Here is a 15,611-nt window from a genome sequence, read left to right as displayed (position 1 = left end):
GTTATCCAGGTTGATTATTCTATAATTTAGTGATAACTTTTATGTAGTCATAGGAGGAGATGGGTGCAACATCTACCTACTCCATCATCTTACCAGAACCTGATTGTTTCCAGTTTTTAACTGTATAAGCAAGGCTATAAATTTTATTTAATTAATTATTATTATTATTTTTTTTTGCCAACCTTTTCATACATCCATGCTTATTTCCTTAGGATAAGTTTTTAGAAGTGTAATACTTAAAGGAGTGAATATTTTTCTAATTTTAACATATTGTTCCTGAAAATCCCAAGTTCAACTGCTCACTGCTCGAAAGACAATACTTGAGGAACAAGTGTTGGGTGGAAACGAAAGGTTGCTTTATTCAGGAAGTCAACAGCCTGGAAATGTGGTGGACTAATGTCCAAAGACCATCCCTAAAGTTCCGAACCAAGCAGGAGAGTTCTAATGGGAGGAAAGGCAGCAACTAGCAGAGCTATATGCTGGCCCACCCAAAGCCAGTGTGCAGTTAATCATTTTCCTGGTTACTCAAGACTTAATTACATCAGGGCTCCTATTCTTCTTTGTGGTCATTACCTCCCTGGAGACTTATGGTTCCTCAAAATAAGCTTAGTTGGGAAGTGTTGAAATGGTAGAAATTTTAGGGTCAGAACAAAGAAAAAATGTTTGAGAGGAGTGAAGGGTATAAAAGGCAATCACACAGAAAACTACTTACTCCTTGGATTCACTCCTGAGATAAGTCCCTCTTTAGACCATGAAGCTCAAGGTATTGTTACATTTTATGTGCTTTATTTAAACTGGTTTTCTAGCTTACCTCCTCCTTTCTCCATTTCCTCGGTTGCCCTCTCCTTTTAAGGGCTACCTACTTCTACTTCAAAAATGTCACTTCACTGTTTCTCATAGCTTCGGGGCTATCTAATCAACTGCATCCTGTTTTCTATCACTGTTTTACCACAATAGACATGATTCTGTTGTATAAAATTAGGAAGAAAATGAATCATTTTAAGTTCATTGAATTTTAACCTCCTAGGTTTTGTTATATGTCAATTTTGGCATTGCCAGATCGCATTTCTAATCATCTGTTTACTGTCCTTAGTCCCACAGAGAAGATAAGCTTTCTGCAGCAAGGACCATACCTTTTTGTTTGCTATTCTAGAGACCTTAGCACAGTGCCAGAATCATAGTAAGAACTTATGAATATTCATTAAATGACTGCATGTTTTGCCTCATTTTATACATTATCACAGTATTTTACTAAAAAGAGACATAAATAGCAGGAGAAAGTCAAGACCAACATAGTATCTTAGAAATAGGTGGGCACAAGTCTACAGACAGCTAGGTAGCTGCATGTTTATTTACTCACATTCCCTTCTTTAGGGCCCAAGAAGAGGGCATTTGCTCTTGCAACATGGGTGTGGTTGTCAGGGGATCTCCATTGTTCCCCACACTTTTTATAAACACCTACTTTCACAAGTCACTAGCACAATGGGTCATGTGCATGATCGCCACGATCACCTTCCAGGCTTCATGCTGGTGCCGCACCAACACCTGCTCCCCAGGACTACACGTCTTCCCATCGGGCACCCCCAGGTCAGATCGAACCCTGAAGAGATGAACAACCAATCACTAAATGCCTCCTCCTGTGGGAACTGTGATGAGAGGTTGCGGGATGAGAGGTTGAAAAGAGGCAGTTTGCTTAGAACAAGGAATCCAACCAGTACTGGAAATTGTTCTACTTGGCAATCATCAAACCAGTTCTCTTTCATCCTTCCCTCTCTCTGTCTCTAAATATGTTTACCCAGATTTTTAGCAGGATGAAAATCAAAGTTGTTGTTATTCATTCTTTTAATCAGAAACTTCTGTGCCAGCAGCCTTTCTCTCCCCCCAGCGACCTCCCTCCTGCCTTCTCCCACTCCAGATCATTCACCTCTTTAACAAAGCTTCAGAGACATAAAATGTGGCCAGACCATGAACTTTGAACATGGCAGTGTTTTCCTGACTCGATAATCTGGAGACTGAAAATGTGGGTAGTCAGTAGTCAGGTTGAAGGGCTTTCAGCTGGTCACTGATTGCATCTCTGTGTCTCTGTCTATGCACTGAACATCTTAATGCAAACATAGAATCCTGTGCTATTCTTCCAAAGCTTCTAGTGCTGGGGAGGGTCTAATTCAGGAGGTCTGGAGTGGGGACCAGAAATGTTCAGCTTCAACAAGAACCCCAAGTGTTACTGAAGTTCCTCTGACCACACTTCAAGAAACAGGGGCTTAATAACTAGCTGCACCAGTTTTGGCATTAGACCCACAGGGCTTTGTGTTCAGATCCCACCATTGAAAAACCCGTGTTAACTTAGTGATTTCACCTTTCTTGGTCTTGGTCTCTTCACCGGCAAAGTAAGACTTACAAGAAATATCTACCTAGAGACTTGTGGGTATTAAATGGATACTGTATTTTAAAAGGTTAGCACAATACCTGACATGAACTTAAAATGGCAGTTGCCAGCGGTCTGAATGCACTCCTGCCCCACCCGGGTGTGCCCGCTTTGCTTTATGGACGAGATGTCCTTCCCAGCCTCCCCGCTGACTCTCTGGGTTCCCTCCACCAGCACCGGACCACACACTGCAGTCATCCTCTGCTCGCTGGTCTGTGTCCTCAACCTGACTGAGGAAAGAAACTGCCTAGTGTGTATTTCCACGTGCTTTTTCCTTATGATGCTCAGTACAAATCATTTTTTTAAAAATTGAACTTCATTTGATCAACTGGGTTCTTTCTAGTAAACTCTTTACATAAAAGTACCTCAAGTTTGCATATATAATATATAAGGAAGTATGCAAACACAAAGTGAATGTCACTGTTCTAACACTCTTCTCTTTCCAGTCTGTCACAGAAAGTTTTGCCAGAGTGATTCATGGCTTGAAAGTGGGACACCTGACAGATAATGTCATCCAAAGGAGCAAGAGGATGATTCTGGATACCCTGGGCGTTGGGTTCCTGGGAACCAGCACAGAAGTGTTTCGCAAAGCCAGTGAATACAGTAAAGTAAGAAGTCAATGTCTACTTTCGAGATGAAAGCAAATGTGCACATATGCCTGCTCCTGAGTGTACCCAGAGCCGTGTGTGCTTCCAGTGCTCTGCTCTTCATTTTAGAGATAGTACTTGCTGTATATAGCATTGTTGTACAGTTTTATGCTTTTCTATGCTCTGTTTTCTGAGATTCTATATTCAGCCGTATCTCTTACTAAGTCATTATCTTAAGACCAGTCTAAACACTAGTAATATCTCATAGTTTATTACTATCATGACTGAAAGCACTTTTTATCTGAGTCTTAGAAGCAATAGCACCTACCCTAGATGATCTGTCATGCTAAGACTTTGTGAGTCTCTGGAGGAAAGGCTGGACCAGCATTCTGAGTGGAGAATGAGTGTGTACTGTGGAGATGTAGCATTCACTTTCCAAAGGATGTGCTTGATATAAACAGTTCACCTTCCCCAGTATTTACCCTCCAGGAGTAAAATAAGAGTAAATTCTACTTCCTGGAGCACTTATGAATCATGGTCTGGACAACCTATAGCATCTCTCTCACTCCATGGAGAAAGTTGTATATGGTCTACAAGGAAGAGAAAACTCCAATGACTAAGGCTTTGATCTACTGTAGCACAAAGGATTCAAATAAGAACTAATGTAATGCCTCCAAAGATGAAGAAAAAGTCTAGAAATGGGAACTTGGCATATTATGCTCCCTGATTGCTATTCTTTTGTTCCAGATCTACAGTTCCAATATATCCAGCACTGTTTGGGGTCGGCCCACCTTCAGGCTGCCACCGACATATGCTGCTTTTGTTAACGGCGTGGCTGTAAGGAGCTTTCTGTATCTTTTCACCTGTTAGACAAGCATAGTAACTGTCAGAGCCAGGAAATATCGCAGAAATCACCCAACTCCCATATTTTACTATTGACATTCATAGAGTGGAAGTGGCCTGCCCTCTCTCCTATGTGGTTTTTATATTTTAATAGAGAATGGATTCTTTCCAAATAAATTGTGAAGTAGAAGAACTAAGCTGGATTTAAATGAAATGCCCCCTAAGGTTTCTCAACCCTGAACTCTGACTGTAGATAGCAGATTACATAAAACCCAATATCCAGAATCGATTCCATTTAAATTCTTTTTGTTGTGGCCAGTACCACTTTCTGTCCAGTAACCAGCCTTTTATTCATTTATTCATTCAACAAATATTTACTGAGAAAGTAATCATGGATTTATGGTGTCTATATTTTCTGAACCAAAAATCAGCATCTCTCATTTGACAAACAAATTTTATGCTTTTTTTCTGTGTTTCAAAGGCAGTACAAAAGTTACAATCTGGACATGAATGTGTTGGGATTTCTGAGATATATTTATGGTTTGGGGGAACAGTAGCTTGGAATATTGAAAGTCAAGCCCACTGGTGCATCCAGGATTAAATGTCCAGTAAGCAGTGGAAAATGCACCAGCCACATCCAAAAAAACATTAAAATGTATTTTTACATGAACTTCTGGTTATTACTGTCTCATAGAAGGGAAAAGCAAATGGCTAGGGGAAAGGGGAATAAAACCTCACAGCAGAAAATAATGCGTTTAAAATATTGCTTAGTATATAATTGCGGTTCATCAGTTCTTGCAACTTTTCTATAAGTTTAAAATTATAAGAGGTATAAAAATATATGGCCTGATATGGAATAAATGACATTGAAGTTTTAGTGTGACTTGTTTGAAGGGTGGGGAGAAAAGGGGAGGAGGGTGGGAGGAGCAGCCACCTAATTCCGCAGCTTTGTTTATAAGAGGAACATAGATCTTTCAGGGGCTTTGGCAGAGAGTTCTGCTCATCTGGGTAACATCCAAGGTCCTTGGGGCTCACTATCTACTCCCCAAAGTACTGGCTGCTCCCAGCCCAGCCTGTCCAGTGCCCAGCAATGTGACCAAGAATCACAGTCACTTCAAAGGTTTTATTTTCAGAGAATCAGATCTAAAAATCTCACTTCAAACAAGGTTATTACCAAACTAAACCCTTACTTGTCCAAAGCCATTACATTCAGGGAAGTATATTTTTGGTTTTGGTTGTTGTGTGTCTGTTTATATAGATTCACTCAATGGATTTTGATGACACGTGGCATCCTGCCACCCACCCTTCTGGAGCTGTCCTTCCTGTGCTCCTGGCTTTATCAGAAGCCCTACCTCCAAGTCCAAAGTTTTCTGGCCTTGACCTACTGCTTGCTTTCAATGTTGGGATTGAAGTGCAAGGCCGATTAATGAATTTCTCCAAGGAAGCCAATGACATACCAAAAAGGTATGGAAAATATTTGCCCCAAGGAAAGATGGACATATTTCCTTTCATCTGTCAATCATTACCTCTGTAGAGTTTTCTGACGTAAAGGTTGGTTCAGGTGAAGATGTTGACATTAGTGCTAACAGATAAGTCAGGTCACCAGTCACATATCAAACCATATAATCAAAGGTATGACTTCAGAAGGCCTAATGAAAAATCTCTTTTGGGTTTAGAAAGCCAACCAGGACCATGAAATAAATTGGGGTCTCTCATCCTGGGGTAACTCTTGTCATTCTGGCATCTGTGGGTACTCTGAATATTCCTGATCCTGGCAAAGCAGAATCTACTGTGATATTTATTATGGTTTCTCAGATTAATGAGAACATTCAGAATATCCTAAGCCTGACTGTTCGACCCATAGACCAAAAGTGGTTAACTGTTGACTGTATCATATGTTTCAATACAATATTTATTTTGCTATGTGGTCCAGCCTGCAAGAGAGGCATGAATTGGAATACTGAGTAAACTTTCACAGTTTCTACAAGGCCCTTAATTTTTATAGTTACTTACATAGACATTCAGCAACAACTTTTGCTTTTCTCCAATAACTGTAAAAGTCTCGTTTATAAAGAATTACCATGTTTCAGGCACTGTTATAGGCATATGAATTCATTAAAAACTCACAAAACCCTGTGAGGTAGATACTAGTATTATCACTCTTTTATATGAGAGAAAACAGGTACAGAAAAGTTGAATAACTTTCCCAAGATCATGGAGCTAATAAGTGGAAGAATTGAGATTTAAACCCAGGCAGCATGGCTCGTTTATCTAAGCTCCTGATCACTACACATACTGCCTCCTGGTGGCTGAGGTATGTAAATCTCCAAATGTTTTGCTTTTTTGCTTTTCAGATTCCACCCTCCCTCAGTGGTGGGAACTTTGGGTAGTGCCGCTGCTGCATCCAAGATTTTAGGGCTCAGCACGACAAAGTGCCAAGAGGCGTTGGCTATTGCTGTTTCTCATGGCGGGGCACCCATGGCAAATGCTGCCACTCAGACCAAGCCTCTTCATATGGGCAATGCTGCCAGACATGGGATAGAAGCTGTTCTTCTGGCAATGCTGGATCTCCAAGGAAACAAGCAAGTCTTGGACATGCAGACAGGATTTGGGGCCTTCTATGCCAACTATTCCCCAGAAGTCCTTCCAAACCCAGATTCTTACACTTGGCTCCTGGACCAGCAGGATGTGGCTTTCAAGCGTTTCCCTGCACATTTAGCCACCCACTGGGTGGCAGACACAGCTGCTTCTGTGAGAAAGCACCTTCTGACAGACAGAGCCACACTTCCCATTGACCACATTGAGAGAATTGTGCTCAGAATTCCAGATGTCCAGTATGTAAACCGGCCTTTCCCAGACTCGGAACATGAAGCCCGTCACTCCTTCCAGTATGTGGCCTGTTCCATGCTGCTTGATGGTAGCATCACTGTCCCATCATTCTACAAACACCAGATCAACAGGCCACAGGTGAGAGAGTTGCTTTGTAAGGTGGAGCTGGAGCACCCTCGGGACAACCTGCCAAGCTTCAACACACTATACTGTGAGATAAGTGTCACCCTCAAAGACGGAGCCACCTTCATGGAGCGCTCTGATACCTTCTACGGCCACTGGAGGGAGCCACTGAGCCAGGAGGACCTACAGGCCAAGTTCAGAGCCAATGTCTCCAGGATGCTGTCCTGTGATACAGTAGAAAGACTTATAGAGATAGTAGACAACCTGGAAGACCTAGAGGACTGTTCTATGTTAACCACACTTCTAAAAGAACCCTCTACACCAGGAATGGTTCAAAAATCTATCCAGCATTTAACAATCCCACAATACAATCTCTCCTGAGGTTTACCACTATTGAAACGACTTTATATTTGGCGAAATTCAATGATTTTGCTTTACAGATCAAAGGCCTGCTCTTGATCTGCCCAGAAATAAATGCAACCTGGTGGAGCAGTGCAGACACAGAATTGGATATGTATGGAAGGAGTCTTGCCCTGTAAGTTGGCAGGCCTGATCCAGTTACCTATAGCAAGATAATATATATGCAAGAACAAAGAGAAATGGATTTTATAAGCATTCTTAAAGCTGAATTTCAAGTCACCTGTGATTTGCTTATAAAATCAATCTTTTCAGAGAACTTTTATGAACTTCATGAACCTCAATTGAGAGGCAGGGAGGTAGAGACAGACTTATGTGTGCACCCCGACTGGGATCCACCAGCAAGCTCCCTACCAGGCGATACTCTGCCTGTCTGGGCTGCTGCTCCTTTGCTCAACTATTTTAGCACCTGAGGTGAGGCCATGGAGCCATACTCAGTGCTTGGGGCCAGCTTTGCTCAAACCATTCAAGAAATGGGTGCAGGAGGGGAAGGGGGAGATAAAGGGGGAGGGGTGGAGAAGCAGATGGTCATTTCTCCTGTGTGCCCTGATGGGAGTCGAACCCGGTATTTCCACACGCCAGACTGATGCTGCATGTACTACTGAATCAACCAGCCAGGGCCTAGATTTCTGAGTTATTAGAATGTCTCCACAATAGAGGGGATGCTATTGGGTTTAAATACCAGGGCTTAGTGGGTTCAAATGCTGCCTCTGTAACTTACTAGATGTGATCCTGGGCATGTAAATTGTTAGCCTTCTGCCTTAGTTTCTCTATTTTTTAAAGCAGAAATAAAAAGCAATCTAAAAAACAAAGCCATTTGGCTCCAGAAGCCATGCTCTTAACCACTTCAATGTCATCTTTCATTACAAAAAAAAGATATTTGAGAAATGAATAATGAAGAGTCTGAAATATAATAGAGAATAACAACAAAAAGTGTATATGTCTATAATTAAATAAATATTGACTATATCAAATAATAAAATGTCTTACGGGTTTGGAAACGGGAGGCAGTCAGACTGTGATCCACCCAGCACGCCCCCCAGGGGGCAATGCTCTGCCCATCAGGGCGTCGCTCTGTTGCTACCAGAGCCATTATAGCGCCTCAGGAAGCGGCCATGGAGCCATCCCCAGCACCCGGGCCATCTTTGTTCCAATGGAGCCTTGGCTGTGGGAGGGGAAGAGAGAGACAGAGAGGAAGGAGAGGGGGAGGGATGCAGAAGCAGATGGGCACTTCTCCTGTTTGCCCTGGCCGGGAATCGAACCCGGGACTTCTGCATGCCAGGCCGACGCTCTACCACTGAGCCAACCGGCAAGGGCGCATTATATTTAATATGTTCTAAATTCCTCGTGGTGTTCAAGAAAAGGGCAAAATTATTAGACTTTGATTTTTAAGTTTACAGATTGACATTTCTAGGGTGACCATTACAAAAAAGCAGTAGAATGTATCACTTCCAGGTTAATAGAATAAAAATTCATAGGAAGGCAAGAATGGAGGGGGTAAAGAAATACAGAAAAGGCAGAACAGATATAAAATTATAGGAAAATAATCCAAATATATGTATCATTACAAAAACAGTAAATGGACTAAATGCTATGAACTCATTTTAAAATATGTTTTATACCTTTATTAACATCGACTTTACCTATTATTAATTCATCCATTTTAAATGTACAGTTCAATGAGTCCTAGTAAATTTATAGATTTATGCAAACATCACCACAATCCAGTTTTGGAATACTTCTATCATAGCCAAAAAATTCTTCATGACTGCTTACAATCAATCCCCATTCCCCTCTCCAGCCCTCTACAAGCAATGATCTGCTTTCTATCTCAATAGTTTTGTCTTTTCCAAACTTTTTCTATGATAAATGATATCGTACAACATGCAATCTCATGTGTCTTTCACTTAGCATGTTTTAAGATGTTCCCATATATGTATCAGAGCACTTTAGTCTCTTTCATTGTTGAGTAGCCCTCCATTGTATGGATAAACTACATTTGTTCACCCATTCATTAGTTAATGAACAGTTTAATTGTATCCAGTTTGGAGCTACTATGAATAATGCTTCTATGAACAATCTCATACATGTCTTTCTGTGGGCATATCTTTCCATTTCTCTTGGGTAAATACCTAGGAGTGGGAATGCTGGGTCATCTGATATGTACATGTTCAACTTTCTTTAAAAACTGTTTTCTGGCCCTGGCCAGTTGGCTCAGTGGATAAAGTCTGGTGTGAGGATGTTCAAGGTTTGATCCCCAGTCAGGGCACATAGGAGAAGTGACCATCTGCTTCTCTTCCTTCCTTCTCCCCCTTCTCTCTCTCTTCTTGTAGCCAGTGGCTCATTTGATTCGAGCATCAACTCCAGGCAGGGGTTGCCAGGTGGATCCCAGTCAGGTGCATGTGGGAGTCTGTCTCTCTATCTCCCCTTCTCTCACTTAAAAAAAGAATTGTTTTCCAAGGTACCTCAATCATGTTACATTTGCACCAGCAATGTTTAAGAGTTCCAGTTTCTCCGTATCCTCACCAACCCTTAGAATTGTCAGCTTTTTAAATTTTAACAGGCCTAGTGAGTGTATAATAGTATCTCATGGTGATTTTAATTGTGCATTTCCTTTATGACTAATTCTTGCTCATTTTTGCCAATTGCTTTAATTAGCTTGTCTTATTGAGTTGTAAGAGTTATTTATACATTCCAGCCATATAAGTTCTTTATCTATATGCTTTGCAAATATTTTCTCCCAGTTTGTGACTGGTCTTTTCATGTTTCTAAAGGTCTCTTTTCAAGAGAAAAAGTTTTAAATTTTGATCAAGTCCATTTTACCTTTTTTTGTATTTTAATTATGGTTTCTGCTTTTGGTATCATCAGAGGTTTTTTTTAAATCCTGTTATATACTTTATTCAAGACATGAGGACACAGAAAGTTGAAAGTAAAAAGATAGGGGAAATATGGATGGAGTATTAACAAAAGAAAGCTAGAATAAATAAATGTTAATATTAGACTAAAAAAAATTTCAAGCAAAAAGCATTACTAGAAATAATAATAAATTCAAATCACTAGGTAAATAAAATAATCTTAAATCTACATGCATCAAAATAATATTGAACAGTAAGAAGAAATAGATAATTCCATTCTCATACTGAGAAAATTTTAACACTTCTGTCTTAGCAATTGATATTTCAAAGAAATCAAAAATAAATAAATAGACTAATGATTTAAATACAACCAACTGTTTTATTTGGTGGACACATAAAGAATTCTTCACCCAACATAATTTTTCAAAAAATCTCACAAACCATTTATAAAAATGGACCATCTACTGAGCATAAAGCAAGTCCAGCAACTTTTTGAAGGACTGGATTATACAGATCATTTTCTCTAATCACAATGCAATTAAGTTTAAAAAATCAATATAAAAAGATGATTAGAAAAACTTGAAATATTTAAAAATAAACATTCTTCTAAATAAGTCTTGGATCACAGAAGAAATTACAACCAAAATTATAAAACATTTAGAAGCAACCAAGAAGAAAAATACCACATAACAAAATTTGCAGGATGTTGCAAAAGTGGTACTTTGAACTGCGTAGAATTTTCTACTGCTGGCTCCTGTATAACTTGGATTATGCTATGCCATAGGATGCATCATGTTAATTCTGATGAATTGGTTTGAACAAGCTGATTAAAGAGAAGGAAGAAGAGCTGGTTTCTACTGTGGCCTTGAGATAAAATTTACTTATTATCCTGTCCTGACACATTTCAAGTTTAATAATACCCTCAGATAAGCCCTGTTGAAACAAGACAACAGACCCAAAGTGCAGTCACTTTTTCTTTAATTGAATTTATTGTGGTGACACTGGTTAGCAAAAACTATACAAGTTTCAGGCACACAGTTCTACAACACATCTTCTGTATACCAGATGATATGTTACCACCAAACCAAGACTTAGACTTAATTACCGTTTCACTTCGCCCAGAAACGGAATCTTAAGCTAGTCCGTCAGGAATCTCCTGATCAGCATTAGTTAGGTCATCTGTCCAATAGACCCCTGCCATCCCTGAAAGGAAAGTCACTTTGCAATAACCAACCTGCTATTTTGCCGAGTATAACTTCCTGTTCCTACAAGTCCGTCTATAAGTTATTTACTTTGTAAGCTCTTTGAAGCTCCTATCTGCTGGATTGAATGTTGCCCAACTTGAATCAATTTTTTCTCAAACTCTTAAAAAATTTAACATGCCTCAGTTTATATTTTAACACCCCCAACACCTTATCAGACCACCTCTCCTCAGGGGGTAACAGTCTCAAGGTGACCTTCATACTGGTGTATGCCCACTAAGTTAACTGAAGGCAGGAGAAAATATGAGGAAGTATGGATCTGTAGGGAGAGCTTAAGCACTCTCTTCTCTGGTAGCCCTGCACACTATCCACCACCACAGTACCACATACAAAAAACAGACAAACAACAAAACCAGGGAGGATGGCGAGAGACTGGCTCCACACGGTCCTTCCTAGATGATTCCCTTCTCTGAGAGTCAACAGCAAGGGCATTTCTGAGCACAGTGCTAGTGAACACCTTTTGTTGAAATGGGAGAGTTAAAGCCTAGTCTGTTGTCTCCTACTTCCAAGAGCTTGAAGAACGGAGTCCTCCCCATAGGTCCGGCCAGACCACCAGGGATAACTGCACCAGCCTCCCTCCACCCCAGAGACTGGTACAAAGGCTCAGCTCACAGAGACGTTCATTACAGCTTCCTCACTATATTTCTGTATCGTCAGCACATGTCCCAGGCCCTGAGACAAACTGACTCAGTCACTAGACACTCCTTCGCCAGCTCTAAGAAACTCTACTTATGTATCTTGTATATGTTTGGGGATCCCCAAGACCATGCACACATTCAAGTACTCACCACAAGAACTCATGGGACTCAGCATGTCATTGTACTCACGGCTAAGGTTCATTATAGTAAAGGGTGCATGTCAAGGTGACAATGAACTATCCAGAGACCAGATCCTCCCAGGGGCCGAGGAGAGGCAGCAGCCCCAGTCCACAGACCAAAGGACTGGAAGCCCCATCCCCAGCCTTCCTCAGATATTTATTAGCCAGTACAAATAACTCAAGGAAACAGACAAGAAGTGTTCAGGTGGGTGAAGTAAAGGACAAGGAACATGCTGACTTCTAATAGCCTAAACATTTCTCTTTTGCTGAATCTTATCCTGCTGTCTTGCTGTTTGCAGCATGGGGTCAGAGAGGCCCTGGACTCTCCTCCGCTCAGGGCCTTTGCACTGAGACACCTCTCTCTCTGCCTCTAATCGTTTACGCCAACTCTGCAAGTCTTCACAGCGTATTCCTACATATCCCCCTTTTTTGTTTAGTAAAGATGAACAGGGAGTAAGATGTTTAGGTGGTTGTAGTAGAAGGTGAAGGGCAAGCATAGAGAGAAACTGGTTTTTAGGGGTTACAGGTGAGTCTGTATTTTGCAGAAGTTCTTTAGCACGCCTGGTCAGATGTTTTCAAGTGTCCCAGGTGGTGTCAGGTGCTCCCTGAGTGCTTGGGAGTAAGTTAGGTCTCCTCCTTTTTTGGGGGTTCATTTTTGGAGGTGGATTCGCTATCAGCTTCTGGATCTCTAGAACCGAGTTGCTTTCTAGGGGCTGATGCCAACTCATGATAAGGCTTCAGGTTGCTCACCAATATTCAAAGAGGACCTGTTGATGACAAAAATGCAACATGCCCTCACCCCGGGTTATCAGTTTGATTGGATTGTGCCATTCAAGAACTGCTAATACATCCCGGTACAGCATGAGAGGCTTAGTACATCACTTGGCTGCTTTAAAGTGCCTCTCAGCTGCAGTAAGTCCAGATGAAGAAATGCTCAAAAAATTAAGAGTAAAAAAGAATCTTACACAATTGTTCCTGTGGGGGGAGTCTTTCCTCCCGATTCCTCCTTTTTTTGTTTGTGTAGTTGGGGCTTAATAAGGCTATTGGCTCCTTCTGTAATACTTGTAATTTTGGGTGAATTTCTGAAGCTGCTGAGGCTCCTAAAAATGTCCTAATGTTCCTTTTAATTTTCCTTTTGGACAATCCTTTTTCTAAAGTCCTTCCTTCTTCTCCTTATATCACTTTTGTCTACTTTCTTAGTTTCTACTTTTTTGTTTCTGCACAAACCTTCTACAACCTGCACAAACCTGCAACTTACACAAACTTTCTTTAACATTCAGAAATAACCAGCTTTCAGAAGAATTTACTTTTTCCTTTTCCTTTCAAAAGTACTTCCATACCTTATACATTTTATCATTAAAATCAAACAACTTCTTTCTAATTAATCAGAATTCTTAACTTCTAAATATCTTAACTTTCAGTGACAACTAAGTCAGTTATTAGCAATTTTAGGTTGATACTTTTATGAACATATTTCATGACCTTTAGAAACAGTTTCTTTCATTGGCAAACAAACTCATATTTTAGAAGACATAATAGAAATAACAGGAAACTTTTGTAAACCTAAGGAAAACAAACATATTTTTTGTTAAAAACTTTAAAAGACATTAATTGAATTATTTAAATGACTTGGTTTCTCTTTTTTTTCTTTCCAAAATTACCCTCAGTTTTTTTTTTATTTTTAAAGAGCCAAATTAAGATTATCCTACTTATAGTATTAAGTCTAGGTTTAACTTGGCCTGGTAATTTGTATAAACACAATAAGAATAGTAATCATCATTTTGACATTTTATAATGTTTTGCCAGAACCTTATAAAGGAATTTTTAGATTGAATTTTAATTAGCCTCTCAGGGTACACACAAAAGCCAAGCTACACAGCTGTAATCTTTCTGAAAATGTCCTTCCTTCCCACAGTTGTAACAGGTTTGTGGCCTTGGTCACAGACTGTCTCCCTTTCCTACCCTCAGGTCCCTCCTGAAGGCCTTGTCCTAAGGACACTTCCCAGAACACTCCCGGTGTGGGGGGAGTTGCTTGAGGGAAGGGGAGGGTTGAGTGAGGGGAATTTGAGATTTTAAAGGGGCTCTGAATTTAAAGGAGACATGAACCCAAACCTAACATTCCAGCCTTTTATTGTTTAAGGAAAAGGGCTGAAGGGCTCTTCTGTAGCTACTTCCTGCTGGTCAGGATCAGGGAAATATTGGGGAAAGGCTGCTCTGAGGTTCAGGGTAGGTGGTGAGAACAGTTTTTACAAGCCCTTTTCAATCCCAAGGGGTCATTTTATATCCTGTCCTGATGGCTTCAACCATCCCCTTGGTAAAAGTGCTTTCCCAATCTTCTAAGTCTGAGTGTCCCTCCTCTGGATACCACGGTATTGTTGTTAGATTACTAGCAATGAGGAGCCACTGAGCCACTTCACCCGCAGGTGGTGTTAGGTACCAAAAACTACAGAATTAATATTAATATTTGAAGAGGCTTGGAGTACATTTTATTAATTTGGGTTAAGGTGTGCAGAGAAATTGTGAGAATATTCTCTGTATTGTGTGATTGGCATAGTCAGGACGACCCTTGGCATTGTATTGTAAATGCAAAGGGGAGGAAAACATGGATCCCCAGACATTCCACCACACCTGTGGGGAAAGGGGTGAATGGCTAGCCAGGTGCAGGGAGAGAAAAGCCAAAATAAACCTTTTCTTATAACTATGAGCCATTTGCGGGCATTTGTCCCCAGGGAAACTACCTCTTCTATGTAAATGTGTATAGTTAACACGTGTGACTCAGGACAGAGAGATAGCAGATGAACACTAGATAATATGGAATGCCTTTTAATATGTAAAAAGATATCTTTCTGCCATTGTGTTGACTTGTAAATTTTGTTTTCTCCAAAAGGATGTATGTATGGCTTTCAAATTGAACATGGTCCTATCATATTAAAGGGCATATGACTATAACCAATAGTGGTAAGGGGCTCCTAATTACAATTTTTGCTTCTGTACTTCCCACTTACAAAACTATAAAAACAAGGTAAAACAAAGGGCTGGCACGCTCTCCTTCAGATTTCTGTCAGAGTTGCTGCCGCTTGGCCAAGCTAGACAATAAAGCTTTGGTGTATAATCGACAGACTTTGTTCGTGTCTTCAATGTTTCGAGTCCCTCCGAATTAGGCTTAACAGCAAGAGGGCAGTTAAATTAAGATCCGATACCTTGCAGCTCTGAGGAGTCCCCATGGCTGTAACTTGAGACTCTACTACTCAGGATTTTTCCCCATGATGAAGGAAAAAAGAGGAAGACATGAAGGAAGAGGAAAACCCCATGGCCAAATCCCTGAAAGTGACCTCACCACAAGCATTCAAGGGCTATTCGCATGCTGTTTGTATCCCTTACCAATAAGCTGACCAACTTTTTTACAATGAAAAGGACAAATATAAATTGAAGAAAACAATATCATAAATAAAA

At 40.5% G+C, this 15,611-nt stretch overlaps 1 protein-coding gene across 3 annotated transcripts; it reads left to right on the top strand.

The window, feature by feature from the left end:
- Nucleotides 1-736: 736 nt before the first annotated feature.
- Nucleotides 737-8,219, top strand: ACOD1 (aconitate decarboxylase 1). Of its 3 annotated transcripts, none has more exons than XM_066237623.1 (5): nucleotides 737-763; nucleotides 2,872-3,033; nucleotides 3,760-3,849; nucleotides 5,114-5,319; nucleotides 6,210-8,219. In XM_066237623.1, exons 1-5 carry the CDS (start codon nucleotides 752-754, stop codon nucleotides 7,186-7,188), a joined length of 1,449 nt encoding a protein of 482 aa, XP_066093720.1. In that variant the 5' UTR covers nucleotides 737-751; the 3' UTR covers nucleotides 7,189-8,219. The 3 variants fall into 3 exon arrangements, with proteins under 3 accessions (XP_066093720.1, XP_066093721.1, XP_066093722.1); XM_066237625.1 differs by lacking the exon at nucleotides 737-763 and adding an exon at nucleotides 1,094-1,180; XM_066237624.1 differs by lacking the exon at nucleotides 3,760-3,849.
- Nucleotides 8,220-15,611: the final 7,392 nt, after the last annotated feature.

Source organism: Saccopteryx bilineata, chromosome 6 (genome assembly GCF_036850765.1).
Source record: "Saccopteryx bilineata isolate mSacBil1 chromosome 6, mSacBil1_pri_phased_curated, whole genome shotgun sequence".
NCBI classification, from domain to species: Eukaryota; Metazoa; Chordata; class Mammalia; order Chiroptera; family Emballonuridae; genus Saccopteryx; species Saccopteryx bilineata.
Note: the sequence above shows the minus strand (reverse complement) of the source record. Positions and strands in the feature narration are given on the sequence as shown.